Consider the following 21,454-nt stretch of genomic DNA (forward strand, 5'->3'; position numbering starts at 1 on the left):
CTTCAGAATTTTCCCTGGACAAAGCTAGATTTGGGGCAGCTGAGAATTTGCTTTTCTCACAGATTCCTAGGTGATGCCAGGGCTACTGGTCGGCGGACCACCATGGAGAACCAAGACATTATGCTAACTTGCCTCTAGACAAGAAGGTTGCAATGGACATATCGGGTAAGACCTGTTAACTGCCACCTCCACCCATGAATCCTGAGACAGCCCCAGAGGCGTGTCCTTTGCTATGGCCTTGAGAAATACACTGATGAGCCCAGCTGGTGTTGCTCAGTGGCTGAGCATCGACCCATGCAGCAAGAGGTCACTGGTTAGATTCCCAGTCAGGGCACGCTCTCCCCAGGACTGCAGTCTCCATCCCCAGTAGGGGGCATGCAGGAGGCAGCAGATTGATGTTTCTACCTCTCTTTACCTTCCCCTCTCTCTAAAAATCAATAAAAACATATTTAAAAGAAAAAAAGAAATACACTGATGAGGGACATGTGGTAGTGGCAGGAATGCTGACCAGAGAGGCAGCAGCTGAATGGGAATCCACCCAGTGACATGGAAGTCCACCCAGACTGGCTTTGCAGCAGAATTTGGGCCACTATTTCTGGCCACATAGGCGCTCAGCCTGGCTTCTGACTCTCCCCGGGATCCTTTGACCAACCATTATCCTTTTTTCTTTTTAAATTGAGGTGAAATTTTCAGAGCATGATGTCAATGTGGTGGCATTTAGTACATTCACAGTGTGGCGATTTATCTAAGTTCTACAACATTTTATCATTCCAAAATCAAACCTGTACCCATTAAGCAGCTATTGCCCATTCTCTTGCCCCTGGCAACCACCAATATGCTTTACTTCAATGAATTTTCCTGTCCTGAATATTTCATATAAATGGAATCATGCCTTTTGGCTATCGTGAATAACGCTGCTGTGAACTTTGTGTGTAGGGGTTTGTTTGAGTTCTTGTTTTCAGTTCTCTTGGGTACATACCTATGAGTGGAATTGCTGGGTCATATGGTAATTGTGTTTAACTTTTTGAGGAACTGCTAAAAGTATCTTTCACAGTGGCTGCACCGTGGCACGTTCCCACCAGCAGCATATGAGGCTTTCAGTTGGTCGACACCTTCATCAGCCCTTGTTGTCTGTTTCTTTGGAAACAGCCGTCCTAATGGGTGTGAGGTGTAGCTCATCGTGATTTTGATCTTCATTTTCCTGAGGACTAGTGATGTTGAGCATCTTTTCATGTGCTTGTTGGCCATTTGTGTGTCATTTTGGAGAACTATCTATTCAAGTCCTTTGCCTGTTTTTAAATCGTTGTCCTTAGGATAAATTCTTTTTCTGCCATGATGAGCCAGAGCTTTTTCTATTGGTTGCAACTAAGAATTGTGATTGATACACTTCTCCCCATCCCATGGTCCCAGGCCACACTTCCACCTCTAACCAGCAAAGCAACTCGCCGTGGGCACACAACTGTGTGCAAGTGGGCCACAGTACATTCTGGACACTAATGATAGTGCCTGCCTGGGTCCTCTCACCACTGTGGGAAGAGGAGGGATATGGGGCCATAACAGACCTCAGTGTAAATAATCACAAAGAAAGAAGAAGCACGTGGAGCAGAGACAAAGCATAAAGGGAGAGGGTGTGAACAGAAACATAAAGACGACAGAGGCCGTGATGAGAGGAGCTGGAGCAGGAAATTAGGGATGCAAATGAGGCTTCTAAATCTATGCATTATTCAGGGACTAAGAACCTGAAAACATACAGAGGGTGGCCTGGGTCACTTGGGGAGCAGGGAAAGGACCAGGGTGGGCAGGAGGCAACTGCAGTGGAGCCTCAGGCACTCTCTGGTCTCCCAGGGTCCTCCTGGCTCATCTGAATTCCCCTTCAAAATGAGCATTCACAGGTTTAGCTGTTTCATAACTTAGTTTAATCTTTTGTGGGTTGTATCCTGGGCAGCGAGGAACCTCCATTTGCCCCAGAAGGTCCAGCCCAGATGGAGGAGGGGGTCTTGTCTGACCCCTGGCCTTGGCTCCTGTTTCAGCACCTAATTGAGGCCCATCTTCCCAATCAAAAGCAGGCTGAGGAGCCCCAGGCTCCCCTCTCCCTATGCCAGGCTTCCTGTTGGCCCTGCCCAACTTCCTGCAAGGTCTGGGACCTCTTTGGATGCTGGGCTTGGGGTTCTGGCCTGGCCCTTGTTCCAGACTGATGGGCAGACGAGCAGACAGGCAAGCAGGGCTGGTGTACCAAGGCAGTGGCAGGAGAGAGGCATGGCCCTGTCTCAGGGCCCTGGGTCCCACCGGGAAATGTGCTCCTGAGCTGAAAAGGAAGCAGAACAGAGTGAGGGTCAATGGCAGTCCAGCAAGTCCTGGGATGGGGACCCTGTTGCACTTGGTCCAGAAGTACCCATGGCCATGGTCCCATGTGTAGCTCTAGACTCTTCTAGCAGGTGCTGCTGGGAGCCAGTTCTGGGCTAGGCTTCACCTCTGCCCCCCACCAGAGTTCATTGGGCTCTAGAGAATCAGATAACATTGAGGAACCCAACAGATCCCTAAATAGCAACTTTAGTGACAGGAGGAAGGGACCTTGGAGAAATCCCCGACCAGGCTTTACTTTCGGTCCTGCCGCTGTGTGGATGTGCTGTGTGAGGCTGGGCCCATCTTCCCTTCTGGGCCTCTCAGGTGCCCACCTTGAGCAGAGCATTCTCGAAGGCCCCGTGTGATCGGACACTCTCTAGGCCTGTGATCTGGATATCCTGGCAGCCTGGATTGGACCAGCAGCTACCCAGGGGACAGGGACCACAAGAGGGGAGCTGTGGGAGGGTCCTCACCAAACTGGCAGATGTAGCGGTTTCGGGTTTTACAACGTTGGTCATTCCAGTTGAAGGCGGATGAAGCCTGCAGCTCCACGCAGTTGCCAAACCTGCTGGGCCGCGATGTCAGGTGCTCAGGAGAAATGACATTAGGGGTCTGGGAGAGGCTTAAATCTTCCTTCCCAGCTGGCCACCTGCATCTAAGAGGCCTCAGAGCCTCTCTCCTGTATGTGGGGCTTCTGGGAGTCAGGTCCAACCCAACCTCCCACCCCTGCTGCCCAGACCTCTGCAGCTCTTAGGGGACCGGGAGGTCCTGGCACACCCCCTACCTGGGGTAGCAACTCCACATACCCACTGCCAGCACTCAGCCACACCAGCCTGGAACAGACAGGCCCTTGTCTTCCCTCTCAGCAGGGAGAGGTGTGCCTGGGAGCCCAACCAGGCTGACTTCCTCTAGGTGATGGGCCAGGGGCACAAGCCTGGCTGTCGTCAAGGAGGTCGAGGGAGGGCTGGGCGAGATAGTTGGAGCCCTGGATGGCCACACAACCTGACTACCTCCACCCCGTCACCACTGCCTGGGTATTCCTGGGCTATGAAGACCAGGGCAGGGCCACATAACCACAAGGCCCTCAGTGCAGGCTGGCTGGTGGGTGGATGCTGTGTGAATGGATGCAGGTGGGTGGATAGCTACAGAATTCAGGATTTAGTGTATTGATACAAGAAGAGGGTTGGGGAGGGGGAATGGATAACAGATGGAGGGAACCATGGGGACAGGTGGATGGACAAAGCCTTTTTGGGTTCCCTTTCCTTATGTGAACACTTGGAGGTCTGAGACATGCCTCACCTCAACACGGTGCCCACACCCAGCTGTGCTCTGACTTCCTGGGCACCTGGGTATCAGGTGAGGTTCAGACCCTCAGAGGGCTCAGCCAGGCAGCAGGCTGGGTAGAGGTTCTTCACTGGCGTCTAAAGACTTAGCAAGCAAGCCCCAGGGAGAAGGTGGGCCCAAGGGAGAAAGCAGGCACCCCAGACTCACCCCTGGTTGTCAGGCTGCCCAAAGGCAAAACTGGTGAAGGAATGGTGCTCCCCAGTGGCCCAGCGGAAGGAGTCCTTAGCGGTCTTGTAGGTGAGCCCTGGTCCGGGGCAGTCAAAGTTGGCCCCATGACCCAAGAAAGGAAGGCCCTGAGCCCTGCATCTAAGAGGCCTCAGAGCCTCTATCCTGTATATGGGGCTTCTGGGAGCCTGCTGCCTCATCCCTCTCTGGTCCCAGCCCTTACACCCCCTTCCCAGCTCTCCCATCTGCCTGATGGTTCTCTCTCACTTCAGCCCTCTCCCCAGGGAAGGAGGTTGCCAGTCTGACTACTGGCCCCATTCAGGCTCTGAGCCCTCACCACACCCTTACTATCTGCTGGTAGGTGCTCTGGGTTTCCACGGCCCAGATTCCTGGAGCACTGTGTGGCATCCCAGCCCCCACACTCACCGATCCAGAAGTTCCTGGTCTCAAAATCCCTGTCGGTCACCTCGTTGGTAGTCTCCAAGCGGCTCAGGTAAAAGGCGAGGATGTCCTGTACTTTCTGGCTCTTGATCTGGGCTAGGACCCCGCCCTTTCCCTGTAACCCCCACTCTGGGTCATGCTGGCAGAGACCCAGAGCTCAGGCCAGTCCTTCCTGCCACCCCACCATGGCCATGAATAACAAATATGTGTGCTGGTTGTGCTGTTGTCATTCCCCACCCCACAGCCTTCTACCTCTCCCCTGCCTGCACATGGACCCAGGCTGGCAGGGCCCCACCACTAGAAGGGTTTTGTTTTACCTGATCAGTGCCTTAAGTACATTTGAGTTGGCCTCCAACATTAATAAGTCTAGAGATGCCAATGAACATCTGGATTTCTGATTCTCCTGAAAAATCCTGAGTTCTGGCCTCCCAGAACTCATATTCCTGCTGGCAGCCAGCAGCTGGAGCTGAGTCAAGACAGCTCCTTAGATGATGGTTGAGTGGGGCCTTGTCCCTGGTCCCTCAGCTCATTAAATAACCTCTTGGTTTCCATGGGCCACTGAGTGGACCCCCTGCTTTATGCTAATGAGGACAATCAGGTCAGAAGATGTTGAAGGAACCATCTCTTAGTCCATGGTCCCTCCATTAAGACTCTCACTTGAGACCCTAGAGGTGTCCCTGGGAAGGCAGGGGTCAACTGTCACCTGGCATTTCATCTTGGCTCCATAATAGGTGTCTGCCTCTGAAGACACCATGAAACAGTCTCCATCGATCCTCAGGTCACAGGTGTGGAAGGGAAAGTGCACCTTGGCTGGGGAGAGGGGAGCATGAGTTTATGTGTGGGGATCTCCTGTCAGAATTGTTACCCCTCCCACCCTGCTAGGGAGCTGAGCTCAAGGTACCACCCACTGGAGAGTGGGTGGGGTCAGTGGTGTGCTGGTAAATGTGTAACAACCAGCTCTCTGCTTTAAAAAAATCTGTAATTTATAGCATTTGCCAATTTCTGTGGTGTAAATACCCATACCATGGCGCATTTCAAGCTACCAATGTCACTGAACATTGGAATTGGGAAGAGATCTATACAATGGGCAACTGTGAGGTGGTCTGAGCCAGATCCAACACCCTATCGAGGGGGTCCTGGGAGGGGCCTGGCTTGTTGAGGGCCTTGAGTCAGGACTCACTGGCACATTGGGCTCCCCCGTAGCCAACGTCACAGATACAGGAGCACTCCTCTTCCCGGAACCTGCCGTGCACACACTGCACACTGCACCGCACTGCCAAGATGGTGCAGGAGAGGACCGTGCTCAGCCGCAGCCCCTGGACCCCATGCTGCCCCTCACAGGCTGTGGACATGCAGGGACTGGCCAACCACAGAGAGATCACACCTCTCAGGGATGGAAGCCACAGGGCTTCCAACTGCTGCCACACTTGGCATCTTTGGTTTGATCTTGTTGTAGAGAAAAGCAAATTGGGATTTGGGGAGGTGACCTGCCCATGGTCACAGAGCTGGGGAGGAGGGACAATGAGAGAAGGATCTACATCTGAGTCCTAATTCTGTCTTCCACCACCTCAGGGCCTATGGGGCCATATCTGATTCCATTTTGAATCTTCTGCACAGCTTAGGGTCTGGCAGACAGTCAGAGCTCAATGAATGCTTGTTGAATGATTACATGCAGTGTGCAGATCAGCAGGTACATGGTCAGCACCCCTAGCACACTTAATACTCCCTTGAAACTCAGTGAGTGCAAAGCAGCCCCTGGACACTCCCCCAGGGTGGGGGCTGCCTGCATGTGTGCCTGGCCTAGTGAGTGACTCCACTCACTGGGTCCCTCAGGCCGCTGTGATCTGGAATTCCAGGTGCTCCTCACCTTGGCAAAATCTGCCCGTGTAGCCAGGGGGACAGTGGCAGTGGCAGGTGCTGATGTTGAGATGTCCATGGTTCCGGCAGCTCATGCGACATGGGTTCCTGGGGACCTCTGGTCACATAAGGAGGGAACTCTGAAAGGGGACCTCCTCCAGGCAGGTGCCTTCCAGGGTGCTGAGGCCCAGGACTTCTGGGACAGCCCCTCAGGATGCTGCCACCTTCCTCTAATCACCAAGATCGAGTTCTCACATACCCATTCCCCCAGGAGGAAGCAGGCAAGGTGGGCGCTTACCACAGAGTCCCCCGGCATGGTCCCAGGCTTTGAAGCAGCCTGAGACGCTGGCTGTGCAAAGCGAACACCAGGCGCCTTTCTTATAGGGGGCGATTGTCTTCCCGTTGACCTCCCAGTTGCCTCTGTGAGAGCAAGCATCAGAGGGCTGGAAGGGCTTGGTTTTGGGCAAGGCCAGGGTGAGCCTTGCTGCCTGCCTCACCCGCCCCTTCAGCTCCTTCTGGCTCAGCCAGAGAGTCAGGGAGCTGGGTGAGACTGGGAGATTTCCTAGGAAAGAAGAGAGGACCTCCAAACGAACACTGGGAAATCCCCTGAAAGAGGTGTGCTTCGAGGAAGAGGTGTCTGAGGAGACTCCACATTCTGCATGGCCAGAATTGTGGGTGCTGCCACATCTGCACCAGATCCCTCACCCCCTTCTTCCCTTTCCCACAAGGGTATAGACCTAGACGTAAATGTCTTTTGGGTGAGTGGGTAGGCATCTCTCCAAGGGTGAAAGTATCCTCCCCACCCCAGCCCCAACAGCCCAGCAGTGGTGGGGGCTTACCCAGGAGAGTAGGCACAGACAAAGGCTTCCATCTCGGCCTGGTCCCCAGAGCAGGGATGTTGCCCACAGCCTAGCTGGCTTGAGGTGGCCCACACGAGCTATGGGAGACAGTATCTCAAAAATCCTATTGTGCCACCCCCAACCTGGAGCCAACCAGATAATGAATGGCCATTCTCTTTATAACTAACTCATAATATAAACTTTGCAACACAATTTTTATTTTAAATTTTTTTTAAAAAATGTTTTTATTGATTTCAGAGAGAGGAAGGGAGAGGGAGAGGGAGAGATAGAAACATCAATAATGAGAGTCATTAATCGGCCGCCTCCTGCACGCCCCCTACTGGGGATCGAGCCTGCAACCTAAGCATGTGCCCTGACCCGGAATCTAACCCTGACCTTCTCTCAAGAAGAAACAGAAAACCTGAAATGATCTGTGACCACTTCTAAAAGTTGAATCAGTAGTTATAAATCCACACATACATACACATACATGCACAAAACAACCAACCAAAAAATAGAACAAGGCCCAAATAGTTTTTCAAGAGTTACAGCAAATATTATAGAAATTAGTCCAGGAAATAGAAAATGAGGCAAAGCTTCCAACTCATTTTATGAGGTCAGTATCACATTGCTATAACCCTGGTAAGGGCAGTAAAAGAAAATCAGAAGACAATTTCACTATCAAATAATATTTAGCAAACCAAATCCAGCAATGAATTTAAAAAAAACAATGCCCGCTCCATCACATCATTTCACATCACATGACATGCAAAGTAGGCAGATACTCAAAGTATTTAACAAACAGTAGGCATAGATACTTGCCAATCAAAACAGATGCTGGGCAGGAGCAGAATTCCTTAGCCCCCTACTGTGCCCAGCATTCATTCTCTTTTAATCCTCACCTGAGGATATGTTCTTATTGATTTTTAGAGGGGGGGGGCACTGATGTGAGAGAAACATTGACCAGTTGCCTCCTGTTCGTGCCCCGACTGGGGATCGAACCCACAACCTAGGTATGTGCCCTGCAAAAAGTAAAACCACACAAATGGGAGGAAAAGCAACCACTAATTTTAGGACAAACTCTAGCCCTTCTGAGCTGACCCCCACAGCTCAGGGGCCTCGGAGCCAGTACCCTGGCCTCACCTGAGTGTAGTGGGTGCAGGTGGCATTGTGGGCACACTCGGCCGCAGCATGGCTGTACCTCTGGCCCTCTGCGAACCACAGGCCCACCACGTGGAGAAAGGATGCCGAGCCCACAGGCAGCAGCTGCACATTCCAGCCCACATGTGAAGTGGCCTGGTGGGTGGATGCCAGGCTTGGGGCAGGGGCACCACAGAGGGCCGCCCTTGCCTGAGCCTGTCGGGCTAAGCTCTCACTCCAATCCTGGATGCGGTACAAACAGAGACATCAGCAGGGGACCCTCCCTTGCCATCTCCCACTCATTCCCAGTGGCTAGACCTGCGGAGAAGAGAGGGGGTGAGGGATCTGGTGCACCCACGATTCTGGCCATGCACAATGTGGAGTCTCCTCAGGCACCTCTTCCTCGAAGCACACCTCTTTCAGGGGATTTCCCAGTGTTTGTTTGGAGGTCCTCTCTTCTGTCCTGCTTGGCTGCCTGACTGCTCTGAGCTGGTTTTACCCACTTCTCTGGGGCCAGGGAAGGTCAGACAGGACCTGCATGGAGTTCTACAAGGTGTGTTGGAAGAAGCCCCAGTGCTGTCTGGATCCCCAACCCAGAGCCTGCTCTACCCAGAACTTTGAGCCTCCACCCTCCTGACTCTCATGTGGGCACCCTTAGGCCCAGACCATGGCACCACCACCCTGAGGGGGGGGTGCTCTGGAGGGAGACGTGCCAGCCTAGGCGATGGGATGGGCTCTGCAGTAATTCTTCCCACCTGGTAATGTGAGCCCTGGGCAGTGCTCCAAGCCTTTCACACGGGTTCTGTGTTTGCCCTTAGGGACACCTGGCCTTGGCCATTGTCAGAAAGGCTCAGCTGCTCCCACATGGCTTCCCTTCTGTGATGCCAAACGCTGTAGCAGCCATACCTCTGGGTCCTATTCCCCCACCCGGCCTTGGAGTGGGTAGGACACCAACGGGGAAAGAGGACCAGCAAGGGTGTTAGAAGCTTCCTGGGCCCCAGTGCTTTGGTCCCAGAGAGCAGAGTTTTCTGGAGCAGGTGTAATCTGCTTTCCCTACCCAGGCACTGGGTGACCTTCCCCCACCCCCCACCCAGCAGGACCCCCTCCCATGAAACAAGGTCCTCTGTAGTCAGGATAATATGCATCACCCAGTCACCATGCCCTGGTCTAGCCTAGCCACCTCATTACAGCTGCCCCCTAATCCTCCATGAGACTCAACGTCCTCTCTGTAAAATGGGGACACTACGGTACCTATAGGCTGAGATTGTCATGAGGATTAAATGGATGCAGGGAGGAGAGTGCTGTGCTGAGGGCCTGACCCACAGCAGGCCCTGGGCAGGGGGCCACAGTGATTTTACTGCTGATGTGGCTGGAGCTGGGAGCAAGGGCCTCAGCCCCAGTGGACAAAAGCCTTACAAGCCCACCAGAGGGCCAAAGCCATAGGTGTGATGGAAACTGAGTGGGGACTTCATTTGCACCTTTTATGAAATACTGTTTTCTAAGACTTTGGCTAAAGGGGCATGAAAAGTGTAGAAACTGCTGAGGGCTGGGAGTGTGGGGAGTGGGGATGGGAACCAGGACCTGGGCCTGAAGGAGGGGCAGACCCTCTGCAGAGCAGAGAAAGGGGAAGAAGTGACCCCCTCCCATCTGCCTGTTCCACCCCCACCTCCTGGGAAACTGACCCAGGAGCTCTCAAGGTCACCACTGCTCAGCCACGGAGGTGGAGTTTGTGGGAGGCAGCCATGGGGAACCCGTGCCCGCCCCCACCCAGTCCCTCCCTTGCTCTCTGGCCTGTTAACAGGGGCTGGGGCAGCTGAGGTCCTACACTATTGGGGCAGAGTTTCTGGGCTCAGGAAGACACCTCCAACCCCAAAGCCCCAATCAGGGGTGATGGGAAACCCTACGCCACCTACCCCAGCCCCAGTGAGTGACGAGCAGGGTACTTGGAGGGGCCCCTCCTAGCTGCCCAGACAAATCCATGAAGAAACACTGGGTCCTAGTCCCACACAAGCCCCCTCCCCTGAGCAAGATGCTTCTCCCTCCCCTCCCCAACCCCTCCATCCTGCTGGGACTTCTTTGTGAAGCTCCTCCTTCCATGCCTCCTGGTCTCCAGGACAACGGGATGGGATGCGAGGGAAGGCCAAAGGACTGCCCTTCTGGGAAGCAGGAAGCTGTGGAGCCCCCGGCAACCAGGCTGGGTCCCCACTGCAGGCAAGGTGACTGGCTGCCCCTTCTGCCCTGCCCAGGTGGAAGGGCACCTGGTGCCGGCATGGCCTTCTGAGCCCTCTTCATGGCTGCCCCTCCAGCCACCCCAACTGTGGGCCCAGGCCGGGGCACTCACCATTCTCTGCATGTTGGCTGCAGGGGGGTGCACCTGGCTCCGCAGGCGGTTGTGCAGGGAGAGGAGCAGGAAACTCTCCTTTGTGCTCAGGGCTGGGATGGGAGACAAGGTCAGGCCCACCTGTGCTTGGGCCCGTCTCCTGGGTGATTGGGTTTGGGTGGGGGGTCACCATGTCAAGATGAGAATGCAATCCTGCCCTTAGGAAACAAGGCCTAAAGTGGGACAGGAGGATGGTGCACGTATGTGGGAGGACCTGGAGCAGAGAGATGGGGGAGACTAAGAGGTGGAGAAGAGTCAGGGTGAGAGAGAGAGGTGTAAAGGAGCGCTTGGGTTGAGAGCTGGGGGGTGGGCAAGATAGAGGGGAATAGGGACTGGGGCTTGGGTGTGAGAAGGGGCCAGCACTGGGCTCTCAGAAGTCCCCTGGCTGGAGCTCCTCTTGGCCACTTTGTCTCTCCTAGGGCCCCAACTGCAAACTCTAGACCCTATTCCTCCTTGACCCCCACGCCTGGGCCTACTCCCCTTCATTCTTCCTCCTCCCCACCCCATGCATCTCTGCTCCTGGACTGACTGCGGGTTGCTCTTTAAACCATACCACCATGGCCAGGGCTCAGGGCTTGAACCAGCTTCCAGAAGCCACTAGCACTCCTCTGTGGTGGTCATAGCTCCTCCACCTTTCCTCACCCCGGGCCCCTTACCTCCGGGCATTGGAGCCTGCTTCTCCTGCAGCTGGAGCGGCCGTACCTCTGCCCAGGCCATGCAAAGGAGAGCCACGAGCATGGGCAGGAGGCCAGGCCAGCGGCCCCCCGCCCCAGAGGAGGGCTCCAGCAGTAGCATGGGTCTGTAGGGCGATCCGGGAGAGGCCTGGTTCGGCCGTCCAGTGTCCAGCTTGCTTCACAGGCTGGATGGAGCTATTCACAATCTTGAGGAGTCAGGCTGGGCTGGCAGACAAAAGGAGGAGTCTGGTGAGTAATCATTGTGTCCAAACAGCCTCCCATCCGGGCTGGCATGAAAAAAGACAGATAGCTGCAATCCCAGCTGCCCCTCCAACAGCCGACCTACCAACCAAGTGGTGTGCACTGACCCCCGTGGCCCCTGCTAATCATTGCAGGATTATTAGAGCCCTCAGGGAGCCCTTGGAGCCCTTGCTGATTGGCCCACAGACATTCCAGGGCTGCGGATTAACAAATGATGGCGGTGCCCTGGCTGGGACAGTGTCCTTCATCAGTGGCTTCCACTCCCAGCTCCAAGCCCAGGCAGGAGGTTGGGGCCTCAGCCATGTGCCCTGCGTGAGGGCAGGAACTGGGCAAGACCCCAAGGGAGTTCTTCCTTTTCTTGGGAAGCTGGTCCCAACCCCCAGCCATGAATTAAACATGGGCAGGTGGTAACTGTACACCAGACAGGTGCCATTGGTGGGTGGGGGCACTGGGGCTATAGGCTTAAGGGAAGTGGCCTGGGGCTGCACCTTGGGAGGAAAAGAGTGCTGTGGACAGCCTGTCTGGGCAGGGTGGAGGGCTTCCCCTCCCACCCCCCACCCCCACCCCATCCCTTCCCCCCTTCTGCCTCTCATGTGACTACTGGCCTGGATAGGGCCACGCAAGCTGGAGGAGAGCACGTGACACCCTTGGCTGACTTGAGTCCTGCTGGGAACAAGTTGGACCCTAGACAAACAGGCAGTATAGTTAGGGGACAGCGAATTGCCATGATGCTCGGGGTCTGGCCGTGGCCTACACAATCTCACCGGAGTAAGTTGAAGCAGATCTACACAATGGCTCACATTTCTTAGAAAATTAAAGGCTGTCTTGAAGGCCACAGGCAAATGTCCACATTCCCCACAGTGCAGATCAAAGGTTATTCAGCCATGCCAAAGGACAGCTTTGCAAGCTGACTACTTCCTCCGTCTAGACATTTCACACAAAAAGTACATGAATGGAGAATAAGCACGTGAAAAGGTGCTAAACGTCATTAGTCACTAAGGAAATGAAAATTAAAACCACAATGAGATACCATTACATAACTAGTAGAATGACTATAGTTCAGGAGACCAATAGCACCATGTTTTAGTGAGATGTGGAACTGGAACCTGCATATATTGCCGGTGACAATATGAAATTGTACAGTCACTTTGGAAAACAGCTTGGCAGTGTTTTAAAAATTTAAATGTGTACTTAATACAAAACCCAGAAATTCCACTTTTAGTGATCTGCCCAAGAGAAATAGACACATAAGTCCACACAAAGATCTGTACACATATGATCATAGCAGCATCATTCATAATAGCAAAAGCTGGAAACAATTCCAGTGTCCATCAGAAAGTTGAACTGATAAACTGTGGTATATCCATGTAATAGAATACAGTTCAGCAACAAAAAGGAACAAACTTTTCTCCCAGCTGTATTCAGATATAATTGACAAAAAAGAAACAAACTTGATTCATGCTACAACATGAATGAACTTCAGATGATTTTAGCTCAAGGGAATGAAGTCAGACACAAAAGATGATATATTGTATGATTCGATTTCTTGGACATTTCTAGAAAGGCAAATCTCTAGATGCAGAAAGTAGATCAGTGTTCGTCCGGGGCTGGGACTGGGAGTAGGGACTGACTATAAAAATGCAGAGGGGACTTTTTGCAGTGATAAAAATGTTAAAAACCTGAATTGTGGTGATGGTTGCACAACTGTACAAATGGATTACAAATCATTCAACTATGCATAGACAATGGGTGAATTTCATGGCATGTAAAATATATCCCAGTGAAGCTGTTTAAAAACAAACACAGGAAACACTAACCAACTCATTTTATGAGTCCAGCAGTACACTGATACCAAGACCAAAAATAGTATAAGAAAAGTATTTAGGGTGAAGTGTACTGATGTCTACTATGTACTTTGAAATGGACCAAAATCAAGATAGATTAATGAATGGATATAGGGATGAGTAGATGAGTAAATTTGTGATAAAGGATATTTAGTAAAATGGTAGAATCTAGCATTAGATGTTTAGATGTTCACTGTAAAATTCTTACAAATTTGCAGTATATTTGAAATCTTTAAAAATAAAATGGGAGCCTAGCTGGTGTAGCTCAGTGGTTGATTGTTGACCCATGAACCCGAAGGAGGTCACGGTTAGATTCCTGGTCAGGGTACATCCCCAGTAGGGGGCATGCAGGAGGCAGCCAATCGATGATTCTCTCTCATGATTGATGCTGCTATCTCCCTCTCCCTCTCCCTTCCTCTCTCTGAAATCATTAAAAATATATTTTTAAAAAAGAAAATGGGAAAAAATATAATTACGGTGCATGACATGATTCAGTAGAGAATAACTTTTATAAGGTCAAACAATGTAAATAATAATGATTTAATCCAAAAAGGGAAATAAAAACAAAGTTAATAAAAGTAGGTGGTAAGTTGGGGGAATGAGGGTATGTGTGGTGTGAGAGCTCAATCATCTTCCAGGTCAGTAGGGAATATCTGAACACTTGAATGCTAGCATTCAGACCCAGGCCAGCTCAACTCCAAAGTCATGTTCTTGACCAAACTTGACAAACCCTTTCATCTTGGACTCTGAGGGGCTTGAGTCCAATGATGCCCCAGATCCAAGTCCCTGAGGGTCCCTAACTCCACAGAGCCTCTCATGGGAAGGACAGTGGGAGGGGACAGGCACATCCCTCTTTTCAAGGCTGCACCAAAAGAGCTTCTTCTCAGTCCTCCCTGTGTACAAGGGCCCTGCTGGGTTATCACCTCTCAGGGGAGATTTTATTAGCCTGACCTAGGTTTCTAACTAATCCTGACCGAGTGCACTGCCTAGGAAGGGCCCTGTGACCCAAGAAACCTCAATTCATGTGCCACAGCGCCACCTACTGGTCAGCTAATATGGCCAAAGGCAGCAAACTAATCACATCTGATGGCTACAGCATTATAGCCCCATTTCACAGAAGGGCAAACAGAGCTTTTGCTTTTTACTTTTCCCAATTCACTTCATCATCTTTTAAATGCCAGGCACAATGTTAGGTGTTGGGGTTTTGAAGAAGCCAAGTTCTCATCAGAGGGATTTACAGAACCACTAGGGGAGAAAAACAGCATACGTCCCTGAAAAGGGTACAGTGGGGACACCAGAGGGAGGCCAACCATCTTGGGGAAGAAAAAGCTTCACTGAGGAGGTGGTGGTTTTCTTGGACTGAGTTTTTGAAATTCCAGAGGGGTCTGCCAGACTGCCTGGAAGGGTTTCGGGGGGTCATTTGATTCTAAATTCAGAATTGTTCCACAAGCACAGCACAACAGGTGCCAGAAAGGGCATCTGAGTGAGAAAAGGTGGGCATGGCAAAGATCTCAGTGTGAGTGGAGATACAGCTGCACCGGGGGGAGAATGACCCAGGATTCAGGCTCCAGCACCGCTCACAGCATGGTCCATGATCACTCTGGAGCGCCTCCTCCCTTCCCACTGTGAAGACCGTTGTTTGCCATAAAAAGGAGTCTGAAAACTATCTCCCCAACAAAGGGTCACATGAGGGTATTAAGCTAGTAAATTATCTGCTGTGTTTTAGAAAAATAACCCCACAGAGTGAGGACAGGGTGACCTGAGCATCAGGAAAATTATTTAAGAGATTGTCATCAAAGAAAGGGATGCTAACTCTGAACTCCAGCAATGGTAGTGGGGAAAGAGAGGTTAGAAGAGACAGGAGAAATGGAGGAGACCAATTCTGTCTGGCTAGGGGAACTGGTGGTGCAGGGAGAAATGAATGGAGTGACCAGGTGACTCCCAGGATTCTTGGCCATGCATATACTGGAAATAATAAAGGAGCAGATTTGGAAGGTGAGATTGTTCTTGACATGTTAGCCTGTGGGACTCTCACATGTAGCAGAATAAAGATGACTGACTTCAAATTTTGCAGTAAGTGAAGAATTCCTTTAGGAGAGGTAGGCCTTGGTTTCGTAATTCCTGTATAACGATACTGTTCAAAGACCCTTTATGTGAGGCGTAAAAAGGCTGCATAACAAACCAGGCAAAACCATGGTGCCTTACAACAAGCATTTAGTCTCATCCTTATGAGCCTGCAGGTGACTGTAGTTTCGCTGAGCAGCTCTGTTTCAGGGTGTGGGTCAGTGGGCTTGGCTTCAGGCAGATTTCAGGTCAGTTTCACACATCTCATCCTCCATGATACAGTGACCTGAATATGATGCCCTGATCTTTTTTTGGTGAATGGCAAGAGTCTGCAAGGGCTAGTGAAAATGCACAATTCCTTCTTAAGGCTTAGCTCCATACTTGCACACTATGGTTTATGCCCAGTTTTAAAGTCATATGCGCCTGGCTGGCATGGCTCAGTGGTTGAGCATCAACCTATAATTCAGGGCACATGCCCGATCAGGGCACATGCCCGGGTTTCGGGCTCCATCCCCAGTGTGGGGGGTGCAGGAGGCAGTTGATCAATGACTCTCTCAACATTGATGTTTCTCTCTCTCTCTCTCAAATCAATTAAAAAAAATTTTTTTTTAAGTCATATGGCAGAAGCCAACTGATGTCAGTGGGACAAAAATATACTACAGCTCTGCATGCACGTGGTAGGTGGAATGAGGAATTGAAAACAATATCCAATGTATCACAACTAGTTGAGTTATTACATTGTTTGCTCTTTTCTGTCTCTGTTTCCAGTCATTGGATTATCTCAGCCTCAAATGCCCTCCTGGCCACCTGTTCTATGGTAACCTGCAAAGATCATTGGATTCAGATATACAACCTTGGCTCCATTTTCAGATCTTCCCATTAGCTGTGTGATCTTGAAAAAGTCATGTTACATCTGAGTCTATGTCATCCACTAAAAACTTACCTCTTAAGATTGTCATAAAGATTAAATGGAATGCTGTATAAGAGAAACCCTTGCCCTGTGTAAAGCACACATTAAGAACCAGCTTAAGTTCTCTCTTATCCACATAACTTTAAATGACCACCATTTCTTCTTCTAAATAGTTGGCATCCAGTGGTTTCTATATACAAGAGAAGCTCCTGGAAAGGTCTTTAGAAGTACTGATCTGTGCTTCAGCCTTTTTTATTTCACTTCACTCTGAGATTCTTGGTTTAAATTTCCTCAGGTGATTCTAATGCATTAAAGTCTCTACTTCATTACTTAGCACTTACTTGAATAGTTCACTATTTCATGTGTTAAAGACTTAGATGTGAGTCCTGGTTTTTATTATCTGCAACTCAAGAATGTACTTCTCTAAGCCTCCTTTTCCTTGTGGGTGAATCAGGGGTACTCTCATCTCTATGACTTTGGTGAAGTTTCAATGAGGTTATGCAGTTAGAGCACTTGGCGCAGTGCCTGGCACAGTAGTTAGTTGCAGTATTACTCTGTCTTACTCGGACTCTGGGAAACAGTTCTACAGCGCCCAGCACAGTATTGAGTCCCTAGGAGGTGTTTTACTGCACAAATACACCATAATTTGTGGATGGAAGTTGGTGTAGTGAGAGCACTGGCTGCCGCTGGCTGTTTCTCATAGATAATGTTCTGAAATCTCCCCACAGGTGTGACTAAGAATACACACCCCCCCCTGTTTCCCACATAAACATGGGCTCACAGGTACACAAGTGATACATCAAGTGCCAGGTTTATAGTATGAAGTCAGTTGTAAGGCAGGATGTCAAACCCAGTGACAGTAACTTCAGAAGGGGGAACGGAGGCTTTCTCTGTCCAACCAGGCCACCACTGCATGAAGGGTAACATAATGCCTGTATCTACTTTACCTCGGTTTCCAAATTCTGTTTTACACTTGGTAAGACATAAATCAACAGCTATGTATGATGTTTATCTTTTGCGATGACAAATACATATACTGACTTCCTACAGATGAAGAATATTTCTCAAGCAGACATGACAAGAGTAATTAAAATGTATGTTTATTCATTCACAAACCTAGTAACATGAAAAGAAAATCTTAATTGAAAGCTGGCTTGATAGAAACACAGTGTACAATGTTAATACCATCTTCGTGGGGGGCAGAAATGCTCGGTCACCCTGTGGGCCTAACGTCACCAGGGCTCTTGAGAGAAGATCCCATTTACCTAAGTGCCTGGAATGTCTTCAAGACCACATGCTAATGCTGCACAGGGGCAGAAAGGGGCTGAACAGAACTGCACATTTACAGATGCGAATAATGAATATAGCACTTTACAATAATTACAGTGATGCTTTGACACATCCTGAGAGTTCACCAGAGAGTAAAGTGTGAACTGTGCTGTTAGAAAACCCCTCACTGAGATGGGCTGCGGCAGCCTTCTACCCCACACCATCTGTTCTGGGGAAGGAGAGGTGAGCGGGTGATGGGAACCCTCAGCCTGAAATGGAGTTACTTTTTCACCCTTCCTCTCTCCACCCACCATGGGACACTGTGGAGTGTAAGGCACGAGAACTGGTGTGGAGAAAAGACGTGCTCCAAGCCCCAGTTCTTGATGTGCAAAGGAATTCCTGGCTTAGATTTTCTGAAACAGATGCTAAAAATATCCTTCCCACCTCTTGTAATTACTGTCCTTGAGAGACAGAAAAACGAGAAGGCAGAAGGTTTGCAAAGGATAAAAATAGCTGCATCTAAATATCATGAGAGCCCAGCCGGTGTGGCTCAGCGGTTGAGCACTGACCTATGATTCAGGAGATTGAGGTTCGATTCCCTGTCAGGGCACATGCCCGGGTTGTGGGCTCGATCCCCAGCAGGAGGCAGTGAATCAATGACTCTCTCATCATTGATATTTCTATCTTTCTCACTTCCTCTCCCTTCCTCTCTTTGAAATCAATAAAAATATATTTTAAATAAATAAATATCATGAGAAAAATGGCCCAGGAGAAATGTATAATTCTGTTCTGAGAAGTCTAGAATCTCACAAGGAATAACTGACATTTTATGAAAAAAGAAAAACCAAAAACACACTCAATGCTCTTAAAATAGTGCAGTGGTGGTTATGAGAGCCTATAAAGTACAAGTCAACATTGACAATGAAAGAAGCTTTAGGACTTAGCATTTTAAAGTGGAGGCCAAAAATGGTGACAGGTGAGGAAGAAGGCAGAAATCTGTACAGCTTGTTCACAACTTACTGCGTGTAAACAGAATGTAATCAACACATTAAATATCACTTCATTTCATTCACCTTTTCCTACAAGACAACTAGGTTTCTCCCAAATTTATATGTCTGGAAATAGCATGAGTCAAATGGCTCATCAAAAAAAATCTGTGGTCCTAGCCGGTTTTGCTCCGTGGTTAGAGCATCGGCCTGAGGACTGAAGGGTCCGGGGTTTGATTTCAGCCAAGGGCATGTATATCAGTTGCCGGCTCGATCCCCGAGTGTGGGGGGCAACAAGTCGATGTGTCTCTCTCACATCGATGTTTCTCCCTCCCTTCTACTCTCTCTGAAAAACAATGGAAAAAATATCCTTGGGTGAGGATTGAAAAAAAAAGCGTGCACTTCTGGGCATCAGGAAATGCTTCCTGGAGAATATACCTCAGATTCATTAGTCTATCCCTCTTCTTTTTTGGGCTTTAAGCCTTTAGCTAAAATATTAAAGTATTTATCTAGGGCAGGAGCCCAGAATGGCTTGAACTTTTCATGAAGCAGAGTTAACAAGAGCCATGGTTTCTGCTCTCACGCAGCCAGACCTTGCGTGGGCTGTCTTGTGTGAGTTAACTGGCCAGTGTCGGCTCTGGGCTGGCATGCTGGCACAGGGGTCCCCGGAACTTGACTGACACCCTGTAAAGGCAGAAGCCCTTTGTTCCTTGTGCACTGCTGAATCCCATCACCCAACCAGAGCGCCTGGCCACAAGAGGACATCGATAAAACAAGATTGGCTTGTGCGGTGAGATGGGCTATAATCCAAAGAATGGGAACAGGAGAGTGCGGCCCAACACTCGGGGTGGCTATACCATTAGATCGCCGTCCACTCAAATGAAGGGAATACAGCCATGCAATATATTTAACAGTCTGCAGTGGGAGGGCGGGGCTTGCAACTAGTTGGAGAGTCAGTCAACAAACACTTACAGGCTTTACATAGTGATGAGATCGGTAAAGGAAAGAAAACAGGGCGACGTGATGGTAAGGGAGGGGTGCGTGGGGGGCTTCTGGAAAGATGGAGTGAAGGATTCCTCTTACTCTGGCTGGAAAGGTGCAGAGCAAGATCCTGCCTCCCGGGTGGCGCAGGGCAGCGGACTGGCTTTCTAACCGGCTCTGTTAGTCTAGCCCAGGAAGACGTGAAAGATTCCAAGAAACAAAGTCACTGCGAGTTCAAGAAGCCTTTTTGTTTATTTGTTGTCTTGCTCTTGAAGGAATTTATTTTATGCCAAGAAGCCTTTTAACGCCTTGGAACAGAGTGGCTCTGGGCTGCGGCCCCTCGTCGCGCCTCGACGGTGGAGAGAACCCCCGCGCCCCCCGCGCTCCCGCGGGGCTGCTGCCCACCCCGGGCGTCCTCGCTGCACTTCCCCAAACGGACAGGTTCTGAGGCTCGAGCTCTAATGAGGCCTTGAGAGGCGACGCCTCCAAATCGCCTTCAGCTCAGCCGAGGCAAAGGAGGGACTTAGCGAGCCCCCAACAAGCCCCACGTGCAGGGGCGGGGCCGCAGAGGGGACGCCACGCCGCGCGTGCGCGTGCGCGTGCGGTCACGCGCCGGCGTACCCTTGCTCGGGGGCCGTAAAGTGCGGAAGGTCGCGGTACCAGTTCCCCGGAACTCTTTACTCCCTCCGCCCCACCCCCTCCCATTCCCTGCCCCCACCCCCTTTCCGGCCCCCCGCACCGCTGGTGACCCGTGTGGCTGCTGCGGGCCTTCCGCCGGGTGTTGCTGAGCGCGGAGCCCGCGGGCGCCCATGAGGTAAGCGGACAGTCGCGGGCCGGCCTGACGTCCCCGCCCGCCCGGGCCTCAGCGCCTCAGGCCCCGCTGCGTCGCGTTTCCTCTTCGGTCTGGCTCAGGGGTGGTCGCCGCGGTCCCTCGTTTCCCGTCGGTTCTGCCTGGTTCTCCCGGGAAGGCGCGTCCTGGCGCCAGGACTCCGCCGGCCCGGGCCGAGAGGGGGTCCCCCTGACCTGCCCCAGTGTCTCTGCCGCTGTGCCCGCTCCGGCGGAGGTTGTCCGGGCCTCGGGGCCCCGACCTCGGCCGCCGCGCGCCCGCTCTCCGGCACTCGGGGTGACCTCGCTCCTGGCTCCCCGCCTCGGGCTTGCCCAGTCCCGCGGCGCAGATGAGGCTGGTCTAGCCCGGCCTTCCTCCTCTGCAGGTGGCAGTGTTTTCCCGCGTTGAAACGTGCGGTCCACCTGTGCTTGACTAATTAGTGAGACGGCTGCGGGGTCCTGCAGTGAAGTTACCTGGAGAAGCCTAGGCTGGAGCAGGGTCAGTGTTTGTCCCCTCGGGTCCGGTGTGAACGACACTCAGATTTGGTTCAGGGATCTTGAAGTCCATTTTGCCTGTGCGTGTAAGCATGACACACGAGGATGCGGGGTGGGGCTGGGAGGGGGGTGAGCCGGGCCCAAAAGCACATTTAATTCATTTTCTGATATTGGACCAGCCTTGTATCCTGAAATAAATTCTACTTGTTCTTGGTGTATAATCTTTTTAATGCACTGCTGAATTCGGTTTGCTTATGGCTTGTTCAAGAAGTTTGTCGCAAGGTATCTTTGGATTTCTTTCTTGATCTTGTTAACCCACTCATTGTTTAGTAGCATGTTATTTAGCCTCCCTGTGTTTGTGTGTTGTTTCAGTTTTCTTGTCAGTGATTTCTAGTTTTATACCATTGTGGTGGGAGGAGGTGCTTGATATGATTTCAGTCGTCTTAAATTTATTGAGACTTGTTTTGTGGGCTAACATGTGGTCTATCCTGGAAAGTGTTTCATGTGCATTTGAAAAGAAGTTTATTTTGCTGCTTTTGGGTGAAATGTCCTAAAAATGTCAATTATGTCCACCTGGTCTAATGTATCAATTAAGGCTGCTGTTTCCTTGTTAATTTTCTGCCTGGATGACCTATC

The 21,454-nt window shown here is 51.0% G+C and overlaps 2 protein-coding genes across 7 annotated transcripts in view; one reads left to right on the top strand and one right to left on the bottom strand.

Moving 5' to 3' along the window:
• Positions 1–1,896: 1,896 nt before the first annotated feature.
• LOC308547581 (C-type lectin domain family 18 member A-like) lies at positions 1,897–11,754 on the bottom strand. 6 transcript variants are annotated; one of them, XM_081118218.1, is made up of 13 exons: positions 11,530–11,754; positions 11,166–11,408; positions 10,471–10,562; positions 8,133–8,372; positions 6,990–7,087; positions 6,449–6,570; positions 6,161–6,268; positions 5,474–5,566; positions 4,997–5,103; positions 4,279–4,408; positions 3,835–3,931; positions 2,817–2,908; positions 1,897–2,305 (listed from the first exon to the last, which is right to left on the bottom strand). In XM_081118218.1, exons 2-13 carry the CDS (start codon positions 11,302–11,304, stop codon positions 2,268–2,270), a joined length of 1,356 nt encoding a protein of 451 aa, XP_080974344.1. In that variant the 5' UTR covers positions 11,305–11,408; positions 11,530–11,754; the 3' UTR covers positions 1,897–2,267. The 6 variants fall into 6 exon arrangements, with proteins under 6 accessions (XP_080974344.1, XP_080974349.1, XP_080974348.1 ...); XM_081118223.1 differs by lacking the exon at positions 5,474–5,566 and having other exon boundaries at positions 8,133–8,285; positions 11,530–11,557; XM_081118222.1 differs by lacking the exon at positions 5,474–5,566 and having other exon boundaries at positions 11,530–11,557.
• Positions 11,755–20,120: 8,366 nt separating this feature from the next.
• PDPR (pyruvate dehydrogenase phosphatase regulatory subunit) overlaps positions 20,121–21,454 on the top strand; it is a 30,694-nt gene continuing 29,360 nt past the window's right edge. The window contains exon 1 of the mRNA XM_081119805.1: positions 20,121–20,312. The gene's annotated coding sequence lies outside the window, so the exon portion shown is untranslated. The remainder of the gene's footprint in view (positions 20,313–21,454) is intronic.

The sequence above is a fragment of the Miniopterus schreibersii genome, assembly GCF_964146895.1.
Source record: "Miniopterus schreibersii genome assembly, chromosome: 18".
NCBI lineage: Eukaryota > Metazoa > Chordata > Mammalia > Chiroptera > Miniopteridae > Miniopterus > Miniopterus schreibersii.

What these genes read in the sequence shown, in the direction of transcription:
- LOC308547581 (XM_081118218.1), bottom strand. Translation starts at nt 11,304, where the DNA reads ATGCTACTGCTGGAGCCCTCCTCTGGGGCGGGGGGCCGCTGGCCTGGC. An exon ending in CCATGCCGGGGGACTCTGTG is followed by an intron (nt 6,269 to 6,448) that starts GTAAGCGCCCAC and finishes TTATGTGACCAG; the next exon opens with AGGTCCCCAGGAACCCATGT. An exon ending in CGGGGGAGCCCAATGTGCCA is followed by an intron (nt 5,104 to 5,473) that starts GTGAGTCCTGAC and finishes CCCTCTCCCCAG; the next exon opens with CCAAGGTGCACTTTCCCTTC.